Genomic DNA, 23889 nt, shown 5'->3' with positions numbered 1-23889 from the left:
CCAAACTCTGCTCCGGTGGGAGCCAACTCATTGTGTGGGGAATGACCCAAAGAGCCTGGGAGTGAGAGGAAGCCAGCCTGGCGGTCTCCATGGGGGTGGGAGGGTTGCTGCTGGTGCAGAGGAGGAGAAACTGGAGGAAGAGAATAGATGGTGGGGGTGTGGGAGGAGCAGTCTTTGGCTGCTCTGGGTTGTTCTGATCCAAATGGGACTACCCAGAGCAGCCATTGTTCAGTGTGCCTGGACTGATCCAGGGAGGGGATGTGGCTCCGGAAAGGCAGTGTCCCCTGGGCTGGGCTGGGCTGGGAAGCAGGAGCGATAGGCTAGCTCCGCTGACCTGCAGCTCAGTCTCCTCCCTGCTGGGTCAGGCTACCCCCAGAAGTCGGTGCTGAAGTTGGTGAACGCTTCAGGCCTAACCTGAGGTCACCTCTGTCATACTCACTGTACCCCAAGCCTTCAGAATCGGGGAAGTTTACTGAGTAACCAGTGAAAGGGTCTCTTTCTTCCCGCCTGCATTTTAAAGCTTCTCTCTACACCCCTGCTGGTAAGAAACTTGTTTTTCTTTGAGCTGTCGCCAGAGTGGATCCCACTGTAGGTGCATATGCACCTCATGCATGTGAGTGGAGTCTTGAGTAGCCGTGTCTGGGGCTGTGCATGTGCCCTGTGCCGCCTCTTGCGGCAGCACAAAGGGTAGAGCCGTCACGGCTGTCCTTCAGTTCCCTCTTGCTGCCTATGGCAGCCAGACAGAACATGGCAAATGTCTGACCCACTATCTCTGCTGCCTAGGGCAGAGCCCCACCCTGGACAGGTGTATATGCAAGTTCTCCTCTAGGAACCACACATCCAGGCTTGCCCAGCCTGTGACTGTCACTTCTGGGTCTAAAGTGACCCCTGTGGACTGCTCTCTGGCAGATTTAGCTTGAGCTGAGCATGCCTGGATATGTCCATCTCAATAGGGATCAGCCAATCAAAGGATGGGGGCAGGGTTTGGAATCTGCCAGGTGGTGTGGTGTGTACAAAGCAGCTTGTTCCTGTGCACAGGAGTGGGCTGGGGAGCCGGGGGCAGACACCGACAGCTTTTCTTCTTTGTCAGTGTCCAGTTCAATGGGACTGGGAAGATTCCGTCCCAAGGTTAGATGAAAAATTGGTTTTAAAGTCTAAGGAGGGTAGTGGGTGGGATGTTCACCATATGCCATCTGGCTGCAACTGCCAGGAGCAGAAGGAGGGTCATAGAATATCAGGGTTGGAAGGGACCTCGGGAGGTCATCTAGTCCAACCCCCTGCTCAAAGCAGGACCAACCCCAGCTAAATCATCCCAGCCAGGGCTTTGTCAAGCTGGGCCTTAAAAACCTCAAAGGAAGGAGATTCCACCACCTCCCTAGGAAACCCGTTCCAGTGCTTCACCACCCTCCTAGTGAAAAACTTTTTCCTAATATCCAACCTAAACCTCCTCCACTGCAACTTGAGACCATTAAGCCTTGTTCTGTCATCTGCTACGACTGAGAACAGTCTAGATCCATTCCCCTTTCAGGTAGATGAAAGCAGCTATCAAATCCCCCCTCATTCTTCTCTTCCGCAGACTAAACCATCCCAGTTCCCTCAGCCTCTCCTCAGAAGTCATGTGTTCCAGCCCCCTAATCATTTTTGTTGCCCACCCCTGGACTCTTTCCAATTTTTCCACATCCTTCTTGTAGTGTGGAGCCCAAAACTGGACACGGTACTCCAGATGAGGCCTCACCAATATCGAATATAGAGGAACAATCACGTCCCTCGATCTGCTGGCAATGCCCCTACTTATACAGCCCAAAATGCCATTAGCCTTCTTGGCAACAATGGCACACTGTTGACTCATATCCAGCTTCTTGTCCACTGTAACCCCTAGGTCCTTTTCTGCAGAACTACTGCCTAGTCATTCGGTCCCTAGTCTGTAGTGGTGCATGGGATTCTTCTGTCCTAAGTGCAGGACTCTGCACTTGTCTTTGTTGAACCTCATCAGATTTCTTTTGGCCCAATCCTCTAATTTGTCTAGGTCCCTCTGTATCCTACCCTACCCTCCACTATATCTACCACTTCTCCCAGTTTAGTTTAGTTTAGGGTTGAGGCTACTCTGCCCTTTTGTCCTTACACAGGGCACAAGGGTCCCAAGGGACATGGCTATTTCAAATTTCCAGTCTCATGTGCATGAAGTGCATGTACACCTACTATGGAATCTGCACAGACAACAAACACCTCAACAAACCACCGTTACTGTGGGGTAAGTAAACAAAAAGGAAAGGAATAATGTCACCTGATCACCTGGCTCCAGGAGCTGGGGCTTCAAGAGAACATGAAATATTGAGACAGGTGGCAACACTGTTGGGGAGGGAGTGGCTGCTTCCTTTTGGAGAGGAGCTCTGTCCCTTTTACCTTTAGAACACCACCCTGGTGGTGCACAGGGCTGTGCTCTGGGGGCTTACGCTACTTGTCGGACCTAGCTTGTCATGTGGGAGTGATGGGAGGCAGGAGGGGTGGGGTTGGGTAGATGAGGGTTGTAGCAGCTTGATTCCCCAGACACTCGGGTGACGCAGGTGCCATATATGTGAGGAGGTGGTGGTGTGGTGTCTGAGGTTTGTGCAGTCATATAAAGCAGGAGGCTCTTGCTGTGTGCCTGGCAGAGAGTGGAGCATTCAGGAGGGCTGGGGAGTGCAAGAAGTTAGGGGTTGGTCACCAGGAGTCTTTTCTCTGAATACCTTCTCATTCACAAGAGGCCTCTGACCTCTGGGATCTGCATTGTTGTTGGAGGGTCCAAGATTAAGCCCAGCCTTCAGTCAGGACACCAGGAATCCTGCCGCCAGTAGTGGAACAAGCTGGTGGGTCAGTTTCTTTCAACTGCTTTGTTTTATAACTAGTTTTACTCATTTTCATGCAGTTGTGACTTCATTTCAGCATCTAACTCCTCTTGCTCTCCTGAGCTGGGGAACTGAGGCTCTAACCCTCCAGTGCAGCCTCTCTCTAGCAGGCTCCCTCCATCTCCATCCCAGTAGTGCAGAGCCCCACAAGCATCAAGCAAAATCTAAGCGTGCTATAGGCATCTTTTGAGGCGCTGCAGAGGGCGAGCTATGCTCTGCTTCCCCAAGCTACTGACGCTCACTCTGCCAGGGCATGGGCCTTTGAATCAGACTGGCATACGAGGGTGTCAGCCCCTTGCCCGAAACAGCGACTGTCGTGGGAGGCCTGCCCTGGAGCATCTGGATTCCCTAGGGGACCAAAGCCCCTCTCAGCCTGCCCAGGGATAAGTCTTCCAGGCTCCAGGTCCCAAACAGACCACTGCTGGAAAACTGAATCTAGTTCTGGTGCCCACAATTCAAGAAGCATGTTGTTAAATTGGAGAGGGGGGTCAGAGAAGAGCCACAAGAATGATTAAAGGATTAGAAAACCTGCCTTACAGTGATGGACTCCAGGAGCTCTATCTATTTAGCTTAGCAAAGAGAAGGTTTAAGGGGTGACTTGCTGAGTCTGTAAGTACTTACATGAGGAATACACATTTATTAATGGGTCCTCTTGTCTAGCAGAGACAGGTCCAAAAAGTTCCAATGGCCAGAAGTTGAAGGTAGACAAAACTGGACTGGAAGTAAGATGTACATTTTTAACAGAGATGGTAATTTACTACTGAAACAATTTACCAGTGGTCATGGTGGATTCTCCATTACTGACCATTTCTAACCCAAGATTCTAGTTCAAACAGGAATTAATTGACGGAAGTCCTATGGCCATTGTTCTGTGGGAAATCAGAGTAGATCACAGTGGTCCCTCCTGCACTTATAATTTATGACAAAGGAAGTGTCCCTTTATAAAGTAATGATTTGTGTTGTTAATGAGCAGTTGGAGAAGGGTTATCAACTCCCTCCCTCCCATCCCAGCCATGCAGAGAAGCCTGGGACTCCTGGGAATCTCTGCCTCAGCTTGCAGTGTAATGGGAATTGCGCCTGCCCTGGCGTTCACCCCGAGACCCTTCCTTTGCCAGGGAGCATCGGAACGGCCAGACTGGGTCAGACCAATAGTCCATCTAGCCCAGTGCCCTGTCTCTAACGGTGGCTGCTGCCGGGTGCTTCAGAGGGAGAGAACAGAACAGGCAACTACTGAGTGATTCATCCCCTCTTGTCCAGTCCCAGCTTCTAACAGTCGGAGTCTTAGGGACGCCCAGAGCATGAGGTTGCATCCCGGACCATCTTGGTTGATAGCCATTGATGGACTTGTAAAAGTGGCAAAGAGTCCTGTGGCACCTTATAGACTAACAGACATATTGGGGCATAAGCTTTCGTGGGTGAACACCCACTTCGTCGGATCACATGCATGTGCTGCGCCCGCGCCTCCCCCTCCCTCCCCGGCAGCCTTGTGCCCTGGGGCTAAAGGGCTGTGCGGGTGAGCCGCCCTCAGTTCCTTCTCCACTCCTTGGCCTGAGATGGAGGCTCAGCAGCGTCCGAGTTGAGCTTGCCTCAACTGCATTTTCCTCTAGTTAGCATTAGTTCTTAGTTTCGTTTGCGGTAGTTAGCTGGAGTAATTTTTATAGTTTTTAGCATAAGGACCCTTGTCTCTCCCCCCTATTTCTTGTTCTCTTTCCCTCAGGGGAACTGAAACCCTGGGAGAGGGTATGCCTGGTTCTCCCAGGTTTAAAGGTTGCCTTGTGCACCAAGAGGCTGTCCTGGACAGGGATGGACATTCCTGGTTTATCCACTGCCTTGGAGAGTCGCATGTTCCCCAAAAGTGCAATTTCTGCCTGAAATTAAAGTTAAGCGCCAGAAGGAAATGGGAACTCCTGCTGTCTCCTTATGATTGGCCGTTATCTTTGAAAACTCATGGCGATCGGGGGAAGTCCCGGACAACTGGAAAAAGGCTCATGTAATGCCCATCTTTAAAAAAGGGAAGAAGGAGGATCCTGGGAACTACAGGCCAGTCAGCCTCACCTCAGTCCCTGGAAAAATCATGGAGCAGGTCCTCAAGGAATCAATTCTGAAGCACTTAGAGGAGAGGAAAGTGATCAGGAACAGTCAGCATGGATTCACCAAGGGCAAGTCATGCCTGACTAATCTACTTGCCTTCTATGACAAGATAACTGGCTCTGTGGATGAGGGGAAAGCAGTGGACGTGTTGTTCCCTGACTTTAGCAAAGCTTTTGACACGGTCTCCCACAGTGTTCTTGCCAGCAAGTTAAAGAAGCATGGGCTGGATGAATGGACTATAAGGTGGATAGAAAGTTGGCTAGATTGTCAGGTTCAACGGGTAGTGATCAATGGCTCCACGTCTAGTTGAGTGCCCCAAGGGTCGGTCCTCGGGCTGGTTTTGTTCAATATCTTCATAAATGATCTGGAGGATGATGTGGATTGCACCCTTGGCAAGTTTGCAGATGACACTAAACTGGGAGGAGAGGTAGATAGGATACAGAGGGACCTAGACAAATTAGAGGATTGGCCCAAAAGAAAACTGAGGTTCAACAAGGACTAGTGCAGAGTCCTGCACTTCAGATGAAAGAATCCCATGCACTGCTACAGACTAGGGACCGAATGGCTAGGCAGCAGTTCTGCAGAAAAGGACCTAGGGGTTACAGTGGATGAGAAGCTGGATATGAGTCAGTGTTCCCTTGTTGCCAAGAAGGCCAATGGCATTTTGGGATGTATAAGTAGGGGTATTGCCAGCAGATCGAGGGACGTGATCGTTCCCCTCTATTCAACATTGGTGAGGCCTCATCTGGAGTACTGTGTCCAGTTTTGGGCCCCACACTACAAGAAGGATGTGGAAAAATTTGAAAGAGTCTAGCAGAGGGCAACGAAAATGATGAGGGGACTGGAACACATGACTTACGAGAAGAGGCAGAGGGAACTGGGATTGTTTAGTCTGTGGAAGAGAAGAATGGGGGGGGGGGATTTGATAGCTGCTTTCAACTACCTGAAAGGGGGTTCCAAAGAGGATGGATCTAGACTGTTCTCAGTGGTAGTAGATAACAGAACAAGGAGTAATGGTCTCACAAGTTGCAATGGGGGAGATTTAGGTTGGATATTAGGAAACACTTTTTCACTAGGAGGGTGGTGAAACACTGGAATGAGTTACCTAGGGAGGTGGTGGAATCTCCTTCCTTAGAAATTTTTAAGGTCAGGCTTGACAAAGCCCTGGCTGGGATGATTTAGTTGGGGTTGGTCCTGCTTTGAGCAGGGGGTTGCACTAGATGACCTCCTGAGGTCCCTTCTAACCCTGATATTCAATGATTCTATTCTATATTGCTACAGACAAGTACTGGAGATCATTTCAACAGGTTACTCTGTTTCCCAATTCCCCCGTCCCTCCTCAGGGACCTCTTTCACAAGCACCTTTTGCGACAGGAAATCAACTCTCTCTCCTGAATCTGGGTGCTACAGAACTAGTTCCCACATGATACGGAGGGGATTTTAGTCCATATATTTCCTGGTTCCAAAAAAGATCTCCGATTACTCAACTGATTGATAACTATTCAGAGGTTCAAAATGGTAACTCTTGCAACAATAATTCTGTCATTGGACCAAGGGGACTTGTTCTTGGCAGTCAACTGTCAGGGTGCTTACATCCATATAGCAATCAGCCCTTCCCACAGAAGGGGCATACACTTCACTCTGAGTCAAGAATACTTTCAGTACAGGGTGTTCCTGTTTGGTGTCTCGTCTGCACCCAGAGTGTTCTCAGAAATTCTTTCTGTGGTAGTGGCTCATCTTCGCAAACAAGGAATTCTGATTTTTCCCATACCTTGATGACTGCCTGCTCTAAGGCAGTCCTTCAATGAAGCTTCAGTGGCCACTCAGAGGTTGTAGACCTAATTCTCAGACTGAGACTACAAATAAACATCCAAATGTCCACCTTAATCCCCATACAACATCTGGCATTCATAGGTGCTTACCTCAAAGCAGTAACACCCAGAGGATTCCTCCCTTCCCACAGGTTCATACCCCCTAGTCAATTTAGTCACTACAGTTCAAGTCAGCCCTCAAACATCAGCCAGAAATTGTCTTCAGCTATTGGGACGTATGGTGGCTGGCACATTTGTAATAAATCATAAAAAGAAAAGGAGGACTTGTGGCACCTTAGAGACTAACAAATTTATTTGAGCATAAGCTTTCTTGAGCTACAGCTCACTTCATTGGATGCATTCAGTGGAAAATACAGTGGGGAGATGATTCATATGAGACTTCGCATACCTTGCTTCCAAAGGTGGCTCAGAACTGTTTACTCACCAAGCAGACACAGCTTAAACATGCTACTCTCGTGCCTTTGGTAGTAAAAAATAAAAATCCCTCGCCTGGTGGAAGAACCCTCACAATGTTTGCACAGGGGTTCCCTGCGCTCCACCATTTCTAGAATCAGTAATAACAGATGCATCCCTACTGGGATGGAGAGCCCACCTAGATGCTCACACTGTTCAAGGCAGGTGGTCTTCTCTCGAGTCCACCCACACGTCAACTTGCTAGAACTGAGAGCAGTTAGAATGCTTGTATCCATTTCCTTCCACTGATCAGGAGGTAAATACATAAAACTAATGGTGGACAACATGTCATTCATGTTTTATATATACTGCCAAGGGGGAACGAGATTGCCTTCCCTCTGCACCAAAGCAGTGAGACTTTGGAATTGGTGCAGATGAAACCAGATCAACATCTCAGCATCTTACCTCCCAGGTGTACAGAACACCACAGCAGATGCTTCTCACAAGATCAAGAATGGAAGATAGATCCCACTATATGCCAATGCGTATTTCACTGTTGGGGTGTCCCACAGACAGTCTAGATCGCCACATCCAAAACCAAGAAATGTGCCAAGTTCTGCTCATGGTGGTCTGAGTCACCACTCCCTGGGAGATACCTTTCTCCTTTGTTGGAGTCCAGACTTCTGTATGAATTTCCCCTAGTTCCTCTGATGTTCAAATTGCTGTTCAAGATAAAGACATAGCTTAGGTTATTCTTGTAGAATCATAGAATCATAGAATATCAGGGTTGGAAGGGACCCCAGAAGGTCATCTAGTCCAACCCCCTGCTCAAAGCAGGACCAAGTCCCAGTTAAATCATCCCAGCCAGGGCTTTGTCAAGCCTGACCTTAAAAACCTCTAAGGAAGGAGATTCTACCACCTCCCTAGGTAACGCATTCCAGTGTTTCACCACCCTCTTAGTGAAAAAGTTTTTCCTAATATCCAATCTAAACCTCCCCCATTGCAACTTGAGACCATTACTCCTCGTTCTGTCATCTGCTACCATTGAGAACAGTCTAGAGCCATCCTCTTTGAAACCCCCTTTCAGGTAGTTGAAAGCAGCTATCAAATCCCCCCTCATTCTTCTCTTCTGCAGACTAAACAATCCCAGCTCCCTCAGCCTCTCCTCATAAGTCATGTGCTCTAGACCCCTAATCATTTTCGTTGCCCTTCGTTGTACTCTTTCCAATTTATCCACATCCTTCCTGTAGTGTGGGGCCCAAAACTGGACACAGTACTCCAGATGAGGCCTCACCAGTGTCGAATAGAGGGGAACGATCACGTCCCTCGATCTGCTCGCTATGCCCCTACTTATACATCCCAAAATGCCATTGGCCTTCTTGGCAACAAGGGCACACTGCTGACTCATATCCAGCTTCTCGTCCACTGTCACCCCTACGTCCTTTTCCGCAGAACTGCTGCCGAGCCATTCGGTCCCTAGTCTGTAGCGGTGCATTGGATTCTTCCATCCTAAGTGCAGGACCCTGCATTTATCCTTATTGAACCTCATTAGATTTCTTTTGGCCCAATCCTCCAATTTGTCTAGGTCCTTCTGTATCCTATCCCTCCCCTCCAGCGTATCTACCACTCCTCCCAGTTTAGTATCATCCGCAAATTTGCTGAGAGTGCAATCCACACCATCCTCCAGATCATTTATGAAGATATTGAACAAAACGGGCCCCAGGACCGACCCCTGGGGCACTCCACTTGACACCGGCTGCCAACTAGACATGGAGCCATTGATCACTACCCGTTGAGCCCGACAATCTAGCCAGCTTTCTACCCACCTTATAGTGCATTCATCCAGCCCATACTTCCTTAACTTGCTGACAAGAATGCTGTGGGAGACCGTGTCAAAAGCTTTGCTAAAGTCAAGAAACAATACATCCACTGCTTTCCCTTCATCCACAGAACCAGTAATCTCATCATAAAAGGCGATTAGATTAGTCAGGCATGACCTTCCCTTGGTGAATCCATGCTGACTGTTCCTGATCACTTTCCTCTCCTCTAAGTGCTTCAGGATTGATTCTTTGAGGACCTGCTCCATGATTTTTCCAGGGACTGAGGTGAGGCTGACCGGCCTGTAGTTCCCAGGATCCTCCTTCTTCCCTTTTTTAAAGATGGGCACTACATTAGCCTTTTTCCAGTCATCCGGGACTTCCCCCGTTCGCCACGAGTTTTCAAAGATAATGGCCAAGGGCTCTGCAATCACAGCCGCCAATTCCTTCAGCACTCTCGGATGCAATTCGTCCGGCCCCATGGACTTGTGCACGTCCAGCTTTTCTAAATAGTCCCTAACCACCTCTATCTCTACAGAGGGCTGGCCATCTCTTCCCCATTTTGTGTTGCCCAGCACAGCAGTCTGGGAGCTGACCTTGTTAGTGAAAACAGAGGCAAAAAAAGCATTGAGTACATTAGCTTTTTCCACATCCTCTGTCACTAGCTTGCCTCCCTCATTCAGTAAGGGGCCCACACTCTCCTTGGCTTTCTTCTTGTTGCCAACATACCTGAAGAAACCCTTCTTGTTACTCTTGACATCTCTTGCTAGCTGCAGCTCCAGGTGCGATTTGGCCCTCCTGATATCTTTCCTACATGCCCGAGCAATATTTTTATACTCTTCCCTGGTCATATGTCCAACCTTGCACTTCTTGTAAGCTTCTTTTTTATGTTTAAGATCCGCTAGGATTTCACCATTAAGCCAAGCTGGTCGCCTGCCATATTTACCATTCTTTCGACTCATCGGGATGGTTTGTCCCTGTAACCTCAACAGGGATTCCTTGAAATACAGCCAGCTCTCCTGGACTCCCTTCCCTTTCATGTTAGTCCCCCAGGGGATCCTGGCCATCTGTTCCCTGAGGGAGTCAAAGTCTGCTTTCCTGAAGTCCAGGGTCCGTATCCTGCTGCTTACCTTTCTTCCCTGCGTCAGGATCCTGAACTCAACCAACTCATGGTCACTGCCTCCCAGATTCCCATCCACTTTTGCTTCCCCCACTAATTCTACCCGGTTTGTGAGCAGCAGGTCAAGAAAAGCGCTCCCCCTAGTTGGCTCCCCTAGCACTTGCACCAGGAAATTGTCCCCTATGCTTTCCAAAAACTTCCTGGATTGTCTATGCACCGCTGTATTGCTCTCCCAGCAGATATCAGGAAAATTAAAGTCACCCATGAGAATCAGGGCATGCGATCTAGTAGCTTCCGTGAGTTGCCGGAAGAAAGCCTCATCCACCTCATCCCCCTGGTCCGGTGGTCTATAGCAGACTCCCACCATGACATCACTCTTGTTGCACACACTTCTAAACTTAATCCAGAGACACTCAGGTTTTTCCACAGTTTCGTACCGGAGCTCTGAGCAGTCATACTGCTCCCTTACATACAGTGCTACTCCCCCACCTTTTCTGCCCTGCCTGTCCTTCCTGAACAGTTTATAACCATCCATGACTGTACTCCAGTCATGTGAGTTATCCCACCAAGTCTCTGTTATTCCAATCACGTCATAATTCCTTGACATCACCAGGACCTCCAGTTCTCCCTGCTTGTTTCCAAGGCTTTGTGCATTTGTATATAAGCACTTGAGATAACCTGTTGATCGCCCCTCATTCCCAGTATGAGGCAGGAGCCCTCCCCTCACAGACATTCCTGCCTGTGCTTCCTCCCGGTATCCCGCTTTCCCACTTACCTCAGGGCTTTGGTCTCCTTCCCCCGGTGAACCTAGTTTAAAGCCCTCCTCACTAGGTTAGCCAGCCTGCTGGCAAAGATGTTCTTCCCTCTCTTCGTAAGATGGAGCCCGTCTCTGCCCAGCACTCCTCCTTCATGGAACACCATGTCCTGTTAGTTCCCTTTGACAGCTCAATCTGTAGCATGTCTGAACAGAACCAAGATCAGAGCGTCTCAGAGAAATATTGTCCCAAGCAGAGAAGAACCTGTTTCCTTTCATAACAGTTCACATAAAGGATATGGAAAAGAGAGATGTGAAGTCCTCCTTGTCCTTGTCTTATGGTGGCCAGGGAATCTCCATTGCACATGCAGAAAAGAACAGACCTCTTGAAGCAGATTTGGACTACCTACAGTTTTTCATGGCCGGAAGGGTTCTTTATGATCCTCTAGTCTGACTCCTGTACAACAGAGGTCTCTCAGTAATTCCTAGAGCACATCTTTTAGTAAAATATCCACAGCTTGGGGATTGGAATTGAGGTGCAGTTCAGCAAACCATCATTCAAGCTGTCCAGACAGAACTCAACCAGGAAACTTTTATTTATTGTTTAGTCAAGTTTCATTTCTGGTGCAAAGGGATATAGTAAGCACTTTGGGGAAAGAGCCATCTGTACAGGGCCTGGCACGGGGGCACTGGCCTCTAAATAATAATCATTGCAAAGTTATGGTGATCTTGGCTACACTAGTCTCCTGGTGGATGCTTGGAGTCCTACGAGCCAAGCCCTGTAGAAAAGTGGGTACCAGCCCTCGGAGCATTCTTTATGTAGGTACATGGGACTCTCCATTTGAGCATTATCCGGTGGTGATAGTCCTCAAACTGACCAAATTACACAAGCTTGTGGCTGGCTTTTCTACTTGCTGCTGTCTCTGAAAGGCAGGTTTTGCAACTGATGCCTCTATCTGTTATGCTGTAAGAGAGGGCTGTTCTTAGCTCCAGAAACCTTTCTGTCCAGGGGCCGCAGGGCTTCATAGTTGCAGCAGGCAAGAGGTTAAAATCCTGTTAGGCATTTGCGAAGCCATTCAGGAATCGGACAGGGGCTCTCTCCAAGGCCTAGCAGCATTGTGGGAAGAACATGTCTAAGCCTCATCTGAGGAAACGCTGTGCAAGGTTGGTGTCCGTCCCTTCACAGAAGGAACAGGTTTTGATCCGCGTTGGGTATGTGGTGGCAGTCTTAAGTTGCACACAGGAGCGTTGCTGTAGATAGTTTGGTGAGACCTGGGCTCTGTGCAGGGCAGTCAAGCAAACAGCGTGTTAGGATGCATGGAGAGCGGGATAGTGAATAGAGAACATTCTAATGCAGTTCTGTAAATTGGTGTGGCTTCAGGTGGGTTCTGGGTGGAGTGCTGGTCACTGACGCTTTCAGTGTTACCCCCGGGCTACAGGGTGAGTCACTCCCACCTGCTTACAGTGCAAGGGAGCCTTCTCTGTGCCCCCTTAGGGAACCTGCCCAAAACTAGCAGCTGCTGGCAACACAAGCAGCCCACTCCAGGCTCTGCAAGCCCTGTTCTTTCCTTCTGTAAGCGAACAATTTGCATACCCCAGCTCTTTGCCTCCAGGGCTCGCTTAGGGAGCCTGAGTGGAGATAATCTATGGGGCTAGTTAACCCCTTGAGTTCTACTGTGGCCCTGGGGCACAAGTCTCCCCAGCCTGTTTGTACACACCACTTCATTACACTCAAGTGCCCAGTCCCGCAACTTCTGGACACACGCAATGTACGGAGATTCGCTGCCTCTGTGGAAGCAGCATCCCCCCCCTTCACTAGCGTCACCACAGATCTGCTCTGTCCTTAACATACAGCATTGAGCCATGTCTCTAATAAAACCTAGTGGCAGTTTGGGACAAAGCTTGAGAGATTCAAATAGCAGCAAGGAGAAGAGCTGGAAACATCTGGTGACGGGTAAAAGAAAAACAGAAGATGCTCGTGTAGACTCCACGGTGTTAGCAAGTTCTTTTCTGGTCTGAGGGATTTCTCATGCAATGGTCAGTCTGTGCAACTCCTGCCCAGTCCAGAGAGCTGGGAGTCACTTTCCACTCATGCTGGCAGCACCTCACTTCTGTAATGGACAACATCTTGTGCCCTTCTTTCTCCTATTACACAGAACCAGACCTTTTGTCTCCTTTGTTATCAGCTTGTCCCATCGTCATCCCCCTGTTCAGGGTCTTTTTCTTGGGTTCTTTTGTGCTTTGTGTAAAGGTGCAAGCCTGCACCTTGTCTCGATCGTAGACTCTTGGTGGGGCTAGGTAGAAAGACATCTGTTGCTGTCATGTTTGATTGAGTGAGCTCTGAGAACCACCCCTCCTGCCCAATTTCACCTCCAGCAGCTTTGGGACACAATATTCCACCTGTCACATGACTCTTAATCTCTTCCACATGCACATCCCGCAATAACCATGACAACCAGCGAATTCGTAGCTTTCGGCAGGGACCAAATGGTCCCCTTTGCTGAAATACCATGAAGATGACAATCACAAGGAAAACATGCCCATCTAGGCAAGTCCCTGGGTACGTACTTAACTGTGTACCCGCCGACTGTGGCCAACATGGGGTACTTGGATCACCTTATCTCCCAGGACATTGCAGAACTGAAAGTGGTTCAGAGAAGAGCAATGAGAATGATCAAGGACCTGTAAAAATTCTCCAGGAAGACTGAAGAGATGGGGATTTTTACCTTAGAAAGGAGATGAATAAGAGGGGATGTGACAGAGGTATATAAAATCAATAGTAAAGAAGGGAGAGCAGGAGCATCTGTTCTCCCTGCACAAGAATGGCAGTGTTCAGTTATTAAAAGGGAAAGGAGGAAAAGAAACACCACACACACACACACACACGTACGTACATATGTACGTACGTACGTCGACCCCAAAGTGGGAAGTGGCTGAAGCCAGAATTTAGTAAATGCGAAAAGGGCTGGACACTGGATCAAAACTATTCAGCACGATCACAGTTGATAAGTGTGGCAGCAACATTAAACCTCTTCCTTCAGGGCTTAAATCAATCTCCAGCTATTAGATACCATGGTGAGGTCTATGTGGGGAGTAGATTATCCCACCTCTGCTACCCCAGGGTTCTCTCCTCTTCCTCAGCATTATCTAGTGCTGCCACTGTCAGAAGACAGGGAACCTGGTGTGATCCAGTCTGGAGGCTCCTGTGTTCATAAGCATCCTTTGGTAGGTAGGTGCTACTGGGTTGGTTCCCAAGTAAGTCCTTTAATTACAAAGATCTTGCTTTATATGGATGGAACTTCTACCTATTTCTGCCTGTTCTACTGCTCTGCTGACAGTTCTGCTTTATCCCTCTCCGCTAGTACAGCGTGAGTGATGAAGAGAAGCTGTGCAGCAGAGTGACTTCTCCGCTCGCAGGGCCTCTCCTCATTCATCCCTCCCTGGCAGAGGCTAAATGGCTGCACTACACTTTGTGATGTGTTAACATGCTGGTCAACACAGTGGGCTACCATTGTGTTAGGGCTTGTTAATTTCCCTTAATGCTCCTAGCGTGTTCAGCTTTGGAAGAGCCCCTTGGAAGGCCCAGGCTGAAGGGCAGGGCTTAGTCCTGGAGCCTCCATCCCCTGCATTGCAAAGGGGAGAGGCTCTACCTCCCTGGTTGTAATGAAGAGAGAACTGTCAGGCAAGCACCACGCCTGGCGTCTGGCACTGGGCAGGGAGGCGGTACAGGCTGGGTTTGGCTTGGCTTGTGACTTAAGTGCCTTTTTTTTTTTCCAGCTTCTCCCAGTCCCCGGCACTGGAGCTGGACAAGTTCCTGGAGGATGTGAGGTAAGAGGCCATCTCCCTCTATGCTGTGAGACTCCCTTGCCTGCAGCTGGCCCTGGGCAGGTCCCTGGATGCTGCCTCCACTCACCAGAAGGCAAGCGTCCTCCATAACACTGCTCCTCTTGCAGGAATGGCATCTACCCACTCACAGCCTTTGGGATGCCTCGGCCCCAGCAGCCCCAGCAGGAGGTGGTGAAGTCCCCCATTGTCCCCCCGTCAGTGAAGACCCCAACGCCAGAACCTGCTGAGGTGGAGACCCGCAAGGTGAGAGCGGGAGATGCTGCTGCTGCTCTCCCGCTAGTGGCTGCACGGTGCAGTGACAGCTGGAGTCACATGGCCTCTCTGCTTCCTTTCAGGTGGTGCTAATGCAGTGTAACATTGAGTCAGTGGAGGAGGGAGTCAAGCACCATGTACGTTTCTGTCTCCCTCTTGCACACGCATGTTCTGTACGGGCAGGGTCTTAAGGCCCCATTACTGAACACGCTGCTTCAAGTGTCTGCTCCCCCTTGGCAGCAGTGGTGGGGTGAACCGTGCTGTAGCCTGGACGTGCTGGCTCCTGAGCACTGCTGCCCTGGCAGGACTCCAGTACGCAGGGCCCAAAGCCACGACAGACTTGGTGATCTGGGGCAGAGCTTGGCAGCCCACCTGGAGCAGCGCAGTCCCTGCGGGATCCACGCTTCTCATGCAGGGGAGAGCGTGGCATTTCCTGGCTTGGGTGTGGTGCATTCTGTCCCATGGGGAGCTGAGGGGGTTGTACAGGGCCTGCTCCAGGCACTGCTCTAAGTACAGAGGGGGGCAGGGTGGGGAGTAAAGGGCAGGGGCCACCTGGGCTGTGGCAGCCCCCCAGATCATGCAGGAATTGCGGCTCCTTCTCATGCTCACCTTTCTCCTGCAGCTGACGCTGCTGCTGAAACTGGAAGACAAATTGAATCGACACTTGAGCTGTGACTTACTGCCCAGTAAGTACCTGCCCTTCCCCTCCCCTGGGCTGTGGGGCGTCCCCCGAGTCCAGGACTCACTCCTCCTCTCTGTTGTAGATGACAATATCCAGGAGCTGGCGGCTGAGCTGGTACAGCTGGGGTTCATCAGTGAGGTGAGCTACTGTCTCACACCTGCTGGCACGAGGGGGAGTTGGCCGCATGGGGTCCCCCCCCACACACCTCCCCAAGCTTATTCCTTTGCCAGCCCCTTTTCCTCACATAGCTGTGCTTGGGCGCTGCTCCTCCCCTCAGCACACAGGCTACAGGGTTCCTTGTCCAGCCGTCTCTACCAGTCTTCCCCTTCCCAGGGCCAGGCTCCTGCTGCTCCCTCTACCCCCGTCTCTCAGATGTGGGCTTGGTCAGGCCTATGGCCCAGCTTGCCTGACCCTGCCCTCTGCCTGCCCGGGGGGCGCCAGCTGGTGCTGCCTGGTGTGCAGAGTCGCGCTGCTCACTGCTCTGCTGTCCCTAGGCCGACCAGAACAGACTCACCTGTTTACTTGAAGAGGCGTTCAGCAAGTTCTTCTATGCCCGGACTGGAGCCCTGACGGCGGTGACCGTGTCGTCCTAGCAGCCCCTCCAAGCTGGCCAGCCCATGACCCTTTTCAGAGTCTGTCCATCTGGGTAGGGCACCAGCGAGACCCTAGACGCTGCGCTTGGAAGCTCATCCTGCATGTGCCGTCGCCAGGCCCAGCGACAGTCTGCCCTGCCTGCCTATTAAAGGGGACTTTGCGAGTCAGTATTATTTCAGCCGTGTTTTGTTGGGATTGTGTGGGGCGGCGTGGCCAGCCGGGCCGTGGGAATGTGCATGGTATTTGGTCTGTTGGAACTGTACAAAGTTTGGTGGGTTTTCTTTTGCACAGGACAGAAATCTTTTTATTTAAAGGTAGAAAAGAGGGGAGCCCCCTACCCCCATGTGCACCACATCTGGCATCTGCCTCTAGCACTGTACTGTACTCTGCCCCTGGGGCAGAGGTGAGGGAGTTCTGCAAAGCACCCTGCTCACCCTTGCCACAAGCAGCCCCTTGGCGCTTCACCCTGCGGCTCTCTATCCCTCTTGTTTACGTGTGTTACACAGCAGCTTGGCCGAGGCTGTGCTGGAGCCCTGGGGCAGGGGCCGTTACTGCTCTCCTGGACCTGGAGCGAGCTGGGCAGGGTTGGGGTTGGGGTTGGAGTTGGGAGCAGGTGCTTGCAGCACTCTCGGGTACCTCCTAGCACTCTTGCGGGAGGGGCACATGGGTGCTGCTCTTCCCCCTGCTGGCACTGGAGCCCCCCCGCTACGAGACTGGGCCCTGCGGGTGGGGAGGGGTAGCTGTAGTCACTGCTTCCCCTGGCGTTCATGGACTTCCTGCACCAGTTCTGCCCCACGTCTCCCTGGAGGGGTGGGGGGCCCTGAGCCCTGCTCCCAGTCCCCTGAGCCGGGCCTGTTCCTACCCACTCTGCTCCTACTGCAGCCCCTTCCCCAGGAGCTGGGGCCTCTGCCCTGGCAGCTGCCTCTGTCCCCGGAGCCTCCTGGGTCTAGTTTCTATCGTTTCCTATTTTTAATAAACTGTTTTGTAAATAAGTAAATATTGCCTCTTAGCCATGTGTGCGGGCCCCTGCCGGCTACCTCCGCCCTGGGGCTGGGCCCTGTCTGGGGCGGGGGGCCCAAGGGGGACGGGGGCAGCCCTGGAGGCTGATGCCTCAACCAGGGCTCGGAACCTGGAGGGGCCTAATGGGGGGCATCGACCCTCCCCCCAGGCGCTAAGGGGGCTCCGGGCACGCGTGGAGCAGCCGCCAAAGGGAGGGGGCGGCTCCTTCCCCCCAGCGCTGCCGGGGCCTGAACTCGGAGCGGGACCCCAGGCCCGGGCTCGCCGGCCTCGGAGGGGAAGGTGGAGAGAAGCGGCCCCCCCCGGAATCAATCGTTCGGCCGGGAGGCCGGACTCCTGGGTTCCGCGCGGGGGCGGGGCGGGGCCGGACTCCTGGGTTCCGGGCGGGGCGGGGCCGGACTCCTGGGTTCCGCGCGGGGGCGGGGCGGGGCCGGACTCCTGGGTTCCGGGCGGGGCGGGGCCGGACTCCTGGGTTCCGCGCGGGGGCGGGGCGGGGTCGGGCCGGACTCCTGGGTTCCGCGCGGGGGCGGGGCGGGGTCGGGCCGGACTCCTGGGTTCCGCGCCGGGCTGTGAGGCCGATCCGGGCTGGGCCTGTGGCTGCCGGCGGGGCGGTGACGGAGCCCGGAACCGGCGGGATGGGCTGCGGCCGCTGCGGGTTCGGTGAGTCCCGGAGCCCGTTCGGGGGGGGGCCTTCGTCGAACCCCCCCCAAACACCCATCTCCCTTACGGGCAGATTCCCGCCACTGCCGTGCGTGACCCCCCCCAGAGCACACTCAGGTGCCTCCCCCCCGCCGTGCGTGACCCCCTCAGTGCACACTCGGGTGCCTCCCCCCCGCCGTGCGTGACCCCCCAGTGCACACTCAGGTTCCTTTCGCCCCACCTGCGTGACCCCCCAGTGCACATTCTGGTACCTTTCCCCCTGTCATGTGTGACCCCCCAGTGCACACTTGGGTACCCTCCCCCCCTCCATATGTAACCCCCCATTGCACACTCAGGTGCCTCCCCCCCATTGCACACCCCCCCATGCCATGTGTGACCCCCCCCCACTCTCATAACCTCCCCCCATGTCGTGTGTGATCCCCCCCACATTCAGATACCCTCCCCCCATGCCATGTGTGATTTTCCACCCATTGCACTCGGGTACCCTCTCCCCCGCAATGCATGACCCCCCCAGAGCACACTTGGGTACCCTCTCCCCCGATGCCCATTGACACTTGGAGGTACTAGGCCCTTATGCAGTGTGTGATTCTCTCCATTGCCCCCAGTGGTACAAGCCCCCCTCCGGTGCCTGATGCCTGCCTCTCTTACAGACTTGGGGCACGGACCCCAGCGTCTCATGCGTTCTGGCATTACTCTGATCATCCTGGGCCACTTGAACTTCATCCTGGGTGCCATTGTGCACGGCACAGTCCTGCGCCATGTGGCCAACCCTGAGCGCACGGTCACCTCCGAGTACACAACCGCCAACGTCATCTCCGTCGGCTCTGGGCTGCTGGTGAGTGAGGCCCCACCGGCCGGTCCTGCTCCAGCACCAGTAGCCCCGGTGTCCCCTGGGGCTCCAGCTGCCTGCATGAGCCCCTACAGGCACTGTGGGGTCTGCTGATCTCCTAGCGATGTGCCCGGTGAGCTGGCAGGGCCCTGAGCCTGCAGGGACACGGCAGCACTTGCCTGCCGACCCCAGAGAGAGACAAGTGCTGGGCAGCTGAGCCCCGGCAGCGCCTCCCCTGCAGCTAGAAACTGGAGCTAGGGGGTGGGGAATTGAGGCCAATGCTGGCACCACTGGGCCAGTGCAAGGAACAGAAAGCAGAATCACTACTGCAGTGAGACATCAGCGATTCCAGTCCTGCCCCCTTCCACCCAAACCCCAGGTTCAGAGCAGGGGTGTGGCTGTTTCTGGGCCATAGGGCCCCTGATTGAACAATGCTTTTGCTTGCTATGCCCCAGGGACCAGCCACTGGGTCTGGGGCAGCTGCAGGGGGGGCATGCACTGGGGAAAGGACTAACCCTTCCCCCCATCTTTCCCTAGAGCATCACTGCTGGGATTGTGGCCATCTTGGTGTCCCGGAACCTCCTCAAGGCAGCCCTGGTGAGTGAGCCCTGGGGAGCAGGGGCCTGAGAGCTGGGAGGGCTGCAGGGCCAGGTGGAGCGAAGGCCAATGCTGGGGTCACAGCCAGGGGACGGGGGACAATGTTGGAGTCACAGCCTCGGGGGTGGCTGAGTTCGGGTAGGAAGCAGCATTCAGGGCTGTGGCCCAGCTCCTGCAGCAGCCACTCCCTGGACCTTGCTCTCTGAGGTGCCTGTCTCCTGCTGTGTGGGCCAGGCCTGCTTTCAGCTATGTCCTCAGCAGGCCACACCTGCTGCAGATAAGGCCCCAGCTCTTTCTATTCAAGCTGCTCCCTGTCCCTGTCTCCTCCCATGCCAGGTGCACGCAGCCCTCCCAAGCCCCCAGCCCCCACATGCCAGGCTGAAGTTCAGGCCCCTGGTGCTGGGCTCTGCACAGACCTCCCCTGGCTGAGTAAGGCCTCCCCAGCCCGTGCCAGGCACTCCCTGCTCTCCCCAGCTGAGGACAAGGCCCCACCTTGTGCTGCTGCGTAAATATATGACAGCCACTCCCTGCCACCAAGCACTAACAGGCAACCCCACAGCCCTTGACACAAGCCAGGGAGGCAGGTCCGTCCACCCCATTGCATGAGGCAGTGACTGCGCTGTGCAGCATGGCTGTAATGCAGGTGTCTTGGCTCAGACACTAGCATTGGCTCGGTGCAGGACGGCCCGTCCCCAAGGGAAAGCCAGGCGCAGAAGCGGGGCCTTAGGGCATTAGGAGGCAGAGGGGCGAGGAATGGCCACATGCAGAGGGCACCCAGGGTTTGTGTCAAGCCCTCCCCATGGCTAGGCTGGAAAAGGGCGCGTCTGACACCAGCTGTAAGCACAGAGGACAGTGCCAGGCGCAGTCACTGGGGGGTGGGGGAAGGGGCTGCCAAGAGCTGAGGCCAGGGCAATGGCTGCCAGGCACAAGTGCTCATTAGTGTTGGGATCAGTTAGCACTGGAGCAGGCGAGGCAGGGGAGACCCTGACCCCTGCAACTTCACATGGACACGGGTGGGGCTGCAAGGACCTGGGGTGCAGGGAGATGTGTGAGGTCCAGAGAAACGTTTGTCTGGGAGCACCTGCTCCAGTTGCTGGAGGAAGCTCCTTGTGCAATGGGAGGGGTCCCTGCTTGGGCGTGTGGGGCCCAAAACTGCTGCCCACTTCACCCCTGGGCTGCTGGAGCTGGTGAGTGGCCCATTGCGGGGGGGGTGGGGCTATGCCCCATGGCTGCCCGGCCTCCTACCCACCAGCTCTGGTCTCTGCCTACAGCACTGGGCCTTGCTGTGCGTCTCGCTGCTGAACTGCCTGCTCTCTGCTGCCTGCAGCTTGGGCTTGGCCCTGGCCATCTCCCTCACCATCGCCAGCAGGGGGCACCGCCTGGTTGTAGGATGCAACAGCTCCGCCCTTCCAGCCGACGCCCGGGCTGCCATAGCCACCAATGACTGCCCCTTCGACACCACCCGCATCTACGTGAGTCCCCCCGGTGGGCTGGGCTCCCCCTGCTCCCTGCATGCCCCCCTCCTGCATGCCCTGACCTGACTGCACACCCCACAGGACACAGCGCTGGCGCTCTGGTTCCCCTCCATGGTGATGGCTGCGGTGGAAGCTGCGCTTTCCGGCAGGTGCTGTGTGGTGTCCCTGATCCTCCGCGACATCGGTCCCTGTGCAGGCACCTACATCCGCCAGCAGGTCAGAGGTTCCAGCCAGAACTGCCCCCTTCTGCCCCTTGCCCTGCCAGAGACTCTCTCTCGGGGGGGTGGGGCTCTCCCCATTCGGTGCACCAGACAGATTCAGCTGCTGTAACCTTGAGCACAGCGTCCCAGGGGTTGTGTCCCCAACACCCATTGAGAGGTCTGCACCCCCCTCGGGTGTGAAGGGCATGAGGAGCCAGAGCAAACATGGGGTTGTGGGGGGTCCAAGGCCAGATATGTATGGGTTTTGGGGTGGGAGGGTCCAGATTGCAGTGCAGAGCCAGGGGTGTCTCCCCAGGGCTGATAGAGGGGCTGTCCCTCATCTATCCCCCATGCTCTGCCCACACAGCAGCATGTGACATTGCTCATCCAGCTCCAACCCTGAAAAAATCCACTCGATGCGCAGCGGCTGTCAAACCAGCTAACAGAATGGTGGGACCCGTTAGGAAGGGGATAGATAATGAGACAGAAGATGTCATAATGCCACTGTATAAATCCATGGGACGCTTACATCTTGAATACTGTGTGCAGATGTGGTTGCCCCATCTCAAAACAGATCTATTGGAATTGGAAAAGGTTCAGAAAATGGCAACAAAAATGATGAGGGGTCTGGAACAGTTTCCGTATGAGGAGAGATTAATCAGACTGGGACCTTTCAGCTTGGAAAAGAGACAGCTAAGGGGGGTTCTGATTGACGTCTCTAAAAGCATGACTGGTGTGGAAAAGTAAAGAAAGGAAGTGTTATTTACTCCTTCTCATAAACCAACAACTGGGCGTCACCCAATGACATTAACAGACAACAAGTTTAAAACGAACTAATGAAAGTATTTCTTCACACAACGCACAACTTGTGGAACTCATTGCCCGTGGATGTTGGGAAGGCCAAAGGTATAACTGAGCTGAAAAAAGACTCAAATTCACAGAGGGTAGATCCATCAATGGCTATTAGCCAGGATGGGCAAAGACACAATCACATGCTCTGGGTGTCCCTCACCTTGTGCCTTCCAGAAGCTGGGACTGGACCATGGGGTGGATCACTTGACAAACTACCCTGTTCATTCCCTCTGGGGCAGGGGTTGTCAAGCTTTTTCTTTCTGAACCCCCCCCCCATGCTATTAAAAACTCAATGGCCCACAACAACTGTTTTTCTGTATATAAAAGCCAGGGCCGGCATGTAGCAAGCAGGGCAATTTCCTGGTGCCTCATGCCACAGGGGGCCCTGCGAAGCTAAGTTGCTCAGGCTTTGGCTTCAGCCCCAGGTGGCAGGACTTGGAGCCCTGCATGGTGGGGTTTTGGCTTTCTGCCCTGGGCCCCAGCAAGTCTAATGCCAGCCCTGCTTGATGGACCCCCTGAAACATGCTCACGGCCCCACAGTGGGCCCCAAACCCCTAGTTGAGAACCTGGGCACCAGGCACTTGCCGCTGTGGGAACTGGAGACTGCGCTAGGTGGCCCTTTGGTCTGCCCGTTTGGCCGTTCTTATAACCCCTGCACACCTCCCTGGGGGTTCAGTCCCTGCCCCAGCCCTGGCACCGCACTCCCCTGGGGCGCTGCTGCCCTGGGTGCCTCGCTCAGGCCTCTGCATTCCTTCCCAGCTGGAGGAAGAGATGGCAACAAAGGAGGAGGCATCTGAGGACCGGCACAAGCAAGAGCTGTGCCAGCTGCTGGCTGTGGTGGACGGGGCCACGACCTAGGGGCAGAGGTGAGGGGAGTGTGTGGCACCACCTGGCCCAGCAGAGGGAATGGGGCACAAGGGGGAACCTGCTGGGTTGTTGGGTCTCTGACTGTCCAGCCCAGCCTGGCTAGGAGCTGCTTAACCCGGTGCAACTTCCGTCCAGGCACTGGGTACCCTGTCACTCCCCCTCCTGGCTGGGCAGGGCCCCATTCCTGGCCCACACCAGGGCTCCGAGTCCCGTGGTACCGCCCCCTCCCGGCCCACGCCGGGGCTCCGAGTCCCGTGGTACCGCCCCCACCTGGCCCACGCCGGGGCTCCGAGTCCCGTGGTACCGCCGCCCGGCAGGGCCCCATTCCTGGTCTGCAGGAGTCCCATGGTGCTGCCCCCGCAGGGCCACAGGATTCAGGAGTCTGCAGCCACCACAGCTGGACAGTTTCTTTCTCTTGCAGGTGCTGCTCCAGGAACCCCCCGGCGACATCAGCTGGGAGCGGGGTGAGTGAAGTGCCCTCATGCTGATGCAGCCCCATGGGAGAGGCAGAACACAGGGCCAGGAGGGAGGGGGCGGCTGCCCCTCTCTGCAGACTGTTCCTTGGGGAGCAGGCTCTCATCCACTGTGGCAGGGCCCTGCTGGTATCAGGGTGCCCGTGGCTGTCCCCCTCGTGTCATGAGTGTGCCAGTCCTGCTGCTGCCAGCCCTCCTGGGGGTCTTCCCACCATGCTGTGCTGCATTCCCACCCCCATATGGCCATGGGGGAAGGGATCCTGCCAGAGAGACCAGCAGGGAGGGGCAGGGACATCTGGACAGCCAGTGACCTCACTGCAGGTGGGACTGGCCTTTCTCAGCACCCCTCCCTCCAACTCTTCCCCTCAGCCTCACTCCACACTTGCCCCTTAGCTCGCCCCCTTCCCACTCACACACCCAGCCATGGCATGAACCGGCCCTCACCCTGGCACGCTGCGGGTGTGCTAGGCCCCAGGCCCCGGCAAGTCTGTGGCACTAGGACAGGCCAGGGCTCTGGGGCTGTACTGCATCTAGCACACAGGGCTTGGCTGGCCCTCAAGCACCATCCGAATAAACATGGTTAATAAACTTTCAGTGGTTTGGGACCTGGTTCCCCAAGTGACTCCCTGAGCCTGGGTGATCGGGCTGCAAGC

General features: G+C 54.1%; 2 protein-coding genes across 6 annotated transcripts in view; both read left to right on the top strand.

Annotated features, from left to right (window-relative positions):
* NRBP1 (nuclear receptor binding protein 1) overlaps window positions 1–16433 on the top strand; it is a 75781-nt gene extending 59348 nt beyond the window's left edge. For 2 of the 4 annotated variants that reach the window (XM_043509920.1, XM_038397434.2), the window contains exons 13-18: window positions 14670–14720; window positions 14846–14981; window positions 15074–15127; window positions 15613–15676; window positions 15755–15810; window positions 16167–16433. In XM_043509920.1, the coding sequence (XP_043365855.1) occupies window positions 14670–14720; window positions 14846–14981; window positions 15074–15127; window positions 15613–15676; window positions 15755–15810; window positions 16167–16265 (460 nt within the window). In that variant the 3' untranslated portion in view covers window positions 16266–16433. The remainder of the gene's footprint in view (window positions 1–14669; window positions 14721–14845; window positions 14982–15073; window positions 15128–15612; window positions 15677–15754; window positions 15811–16166) is intronic. The other 2 variants (XM_043509921.1, XM_038397435.2) reach the window with 1 other exon arrangement.
* A 1353-nt stretch (window positions 16434–17786) lies between these two features.
* On the top strand, window positions 17787–23830 carry KRTCAP3 (keratinocyte associated protein 3). 2 transcript variants are annotated; one of them, XM_038397432.2, is made up of 7 exons: window positions 17787–17943; window positions 18594–18778; window positions 19310–19369; window positions 20641–20841; window positions 20926–21060; window positions 22656–22762; window positions 23185–23324. In XM_038397432.2, the coding sequence occupies exons 1-6, from the start codon at window positions 17919–17921 to the stop codon at window positions 22752–22754; spliced, it is 705 nt and encodes a 234-aa protein (XP_038253360.1). In that variant the 5' UTR covers window positions 17787–17918; the 3' UTR covers window positions 22755–22762; window positions 23185–23324. The 2 variants fall into 2 exon arrangements, with proteins under 2 accessions (XP_038253360.1, XP_038253361.1); XM_038397433.2 differs by lacking the exon at window positions 22656–22762 and having other exon boundaries at window positions 23185–23830.
* Window positions 23831–23889: the final 59 nt, after the last annotated feature.

The sequence above is a fragment of the Dermochelys coriacea genome, chromosome 3 (genome assembly GCF_009764565.3).
Source record: "Dermochelys coriacea isolate rDerCor1 chromosome 3, rDerCor1.pri.v4, whole genome shotgun sequence".
NCBI lineage: Eukaryota > Metazoa > Chordata > Testudines > Dermochelyidae > Dermochelys > Dermochelys coriacea.
The sequence above is the reverse complement of the archived record's forward strand: the minus strand, read 5'-3'. Positions and strand labels throughout refer to the sequence as shown.

Excerpts from the sequence above, each read along its gene's own strand:
- KRTCAP3 (XM_038397432.2), top strand. The coding sequence starts at position 17,919 with ATGGGCTGCGGCCGCTGCGGGTTCG. Across the intron at positions 17,944-18,593 it reads CTGCGGCCGCTGCGGGTTCG|ACTTGGGGCACGGACCCCAG; the intron begins GTGAGTCCCGGA and ends CCTCTCTTACAG. Across the intron at positions 21,061-22,655 it reads GCACCTACATCCGCCAGCAG|CTGGAGGAAGAGATGGCAAC; the intron begins GTCAGAGGTTCC and ends ATTCCTTCCCAG.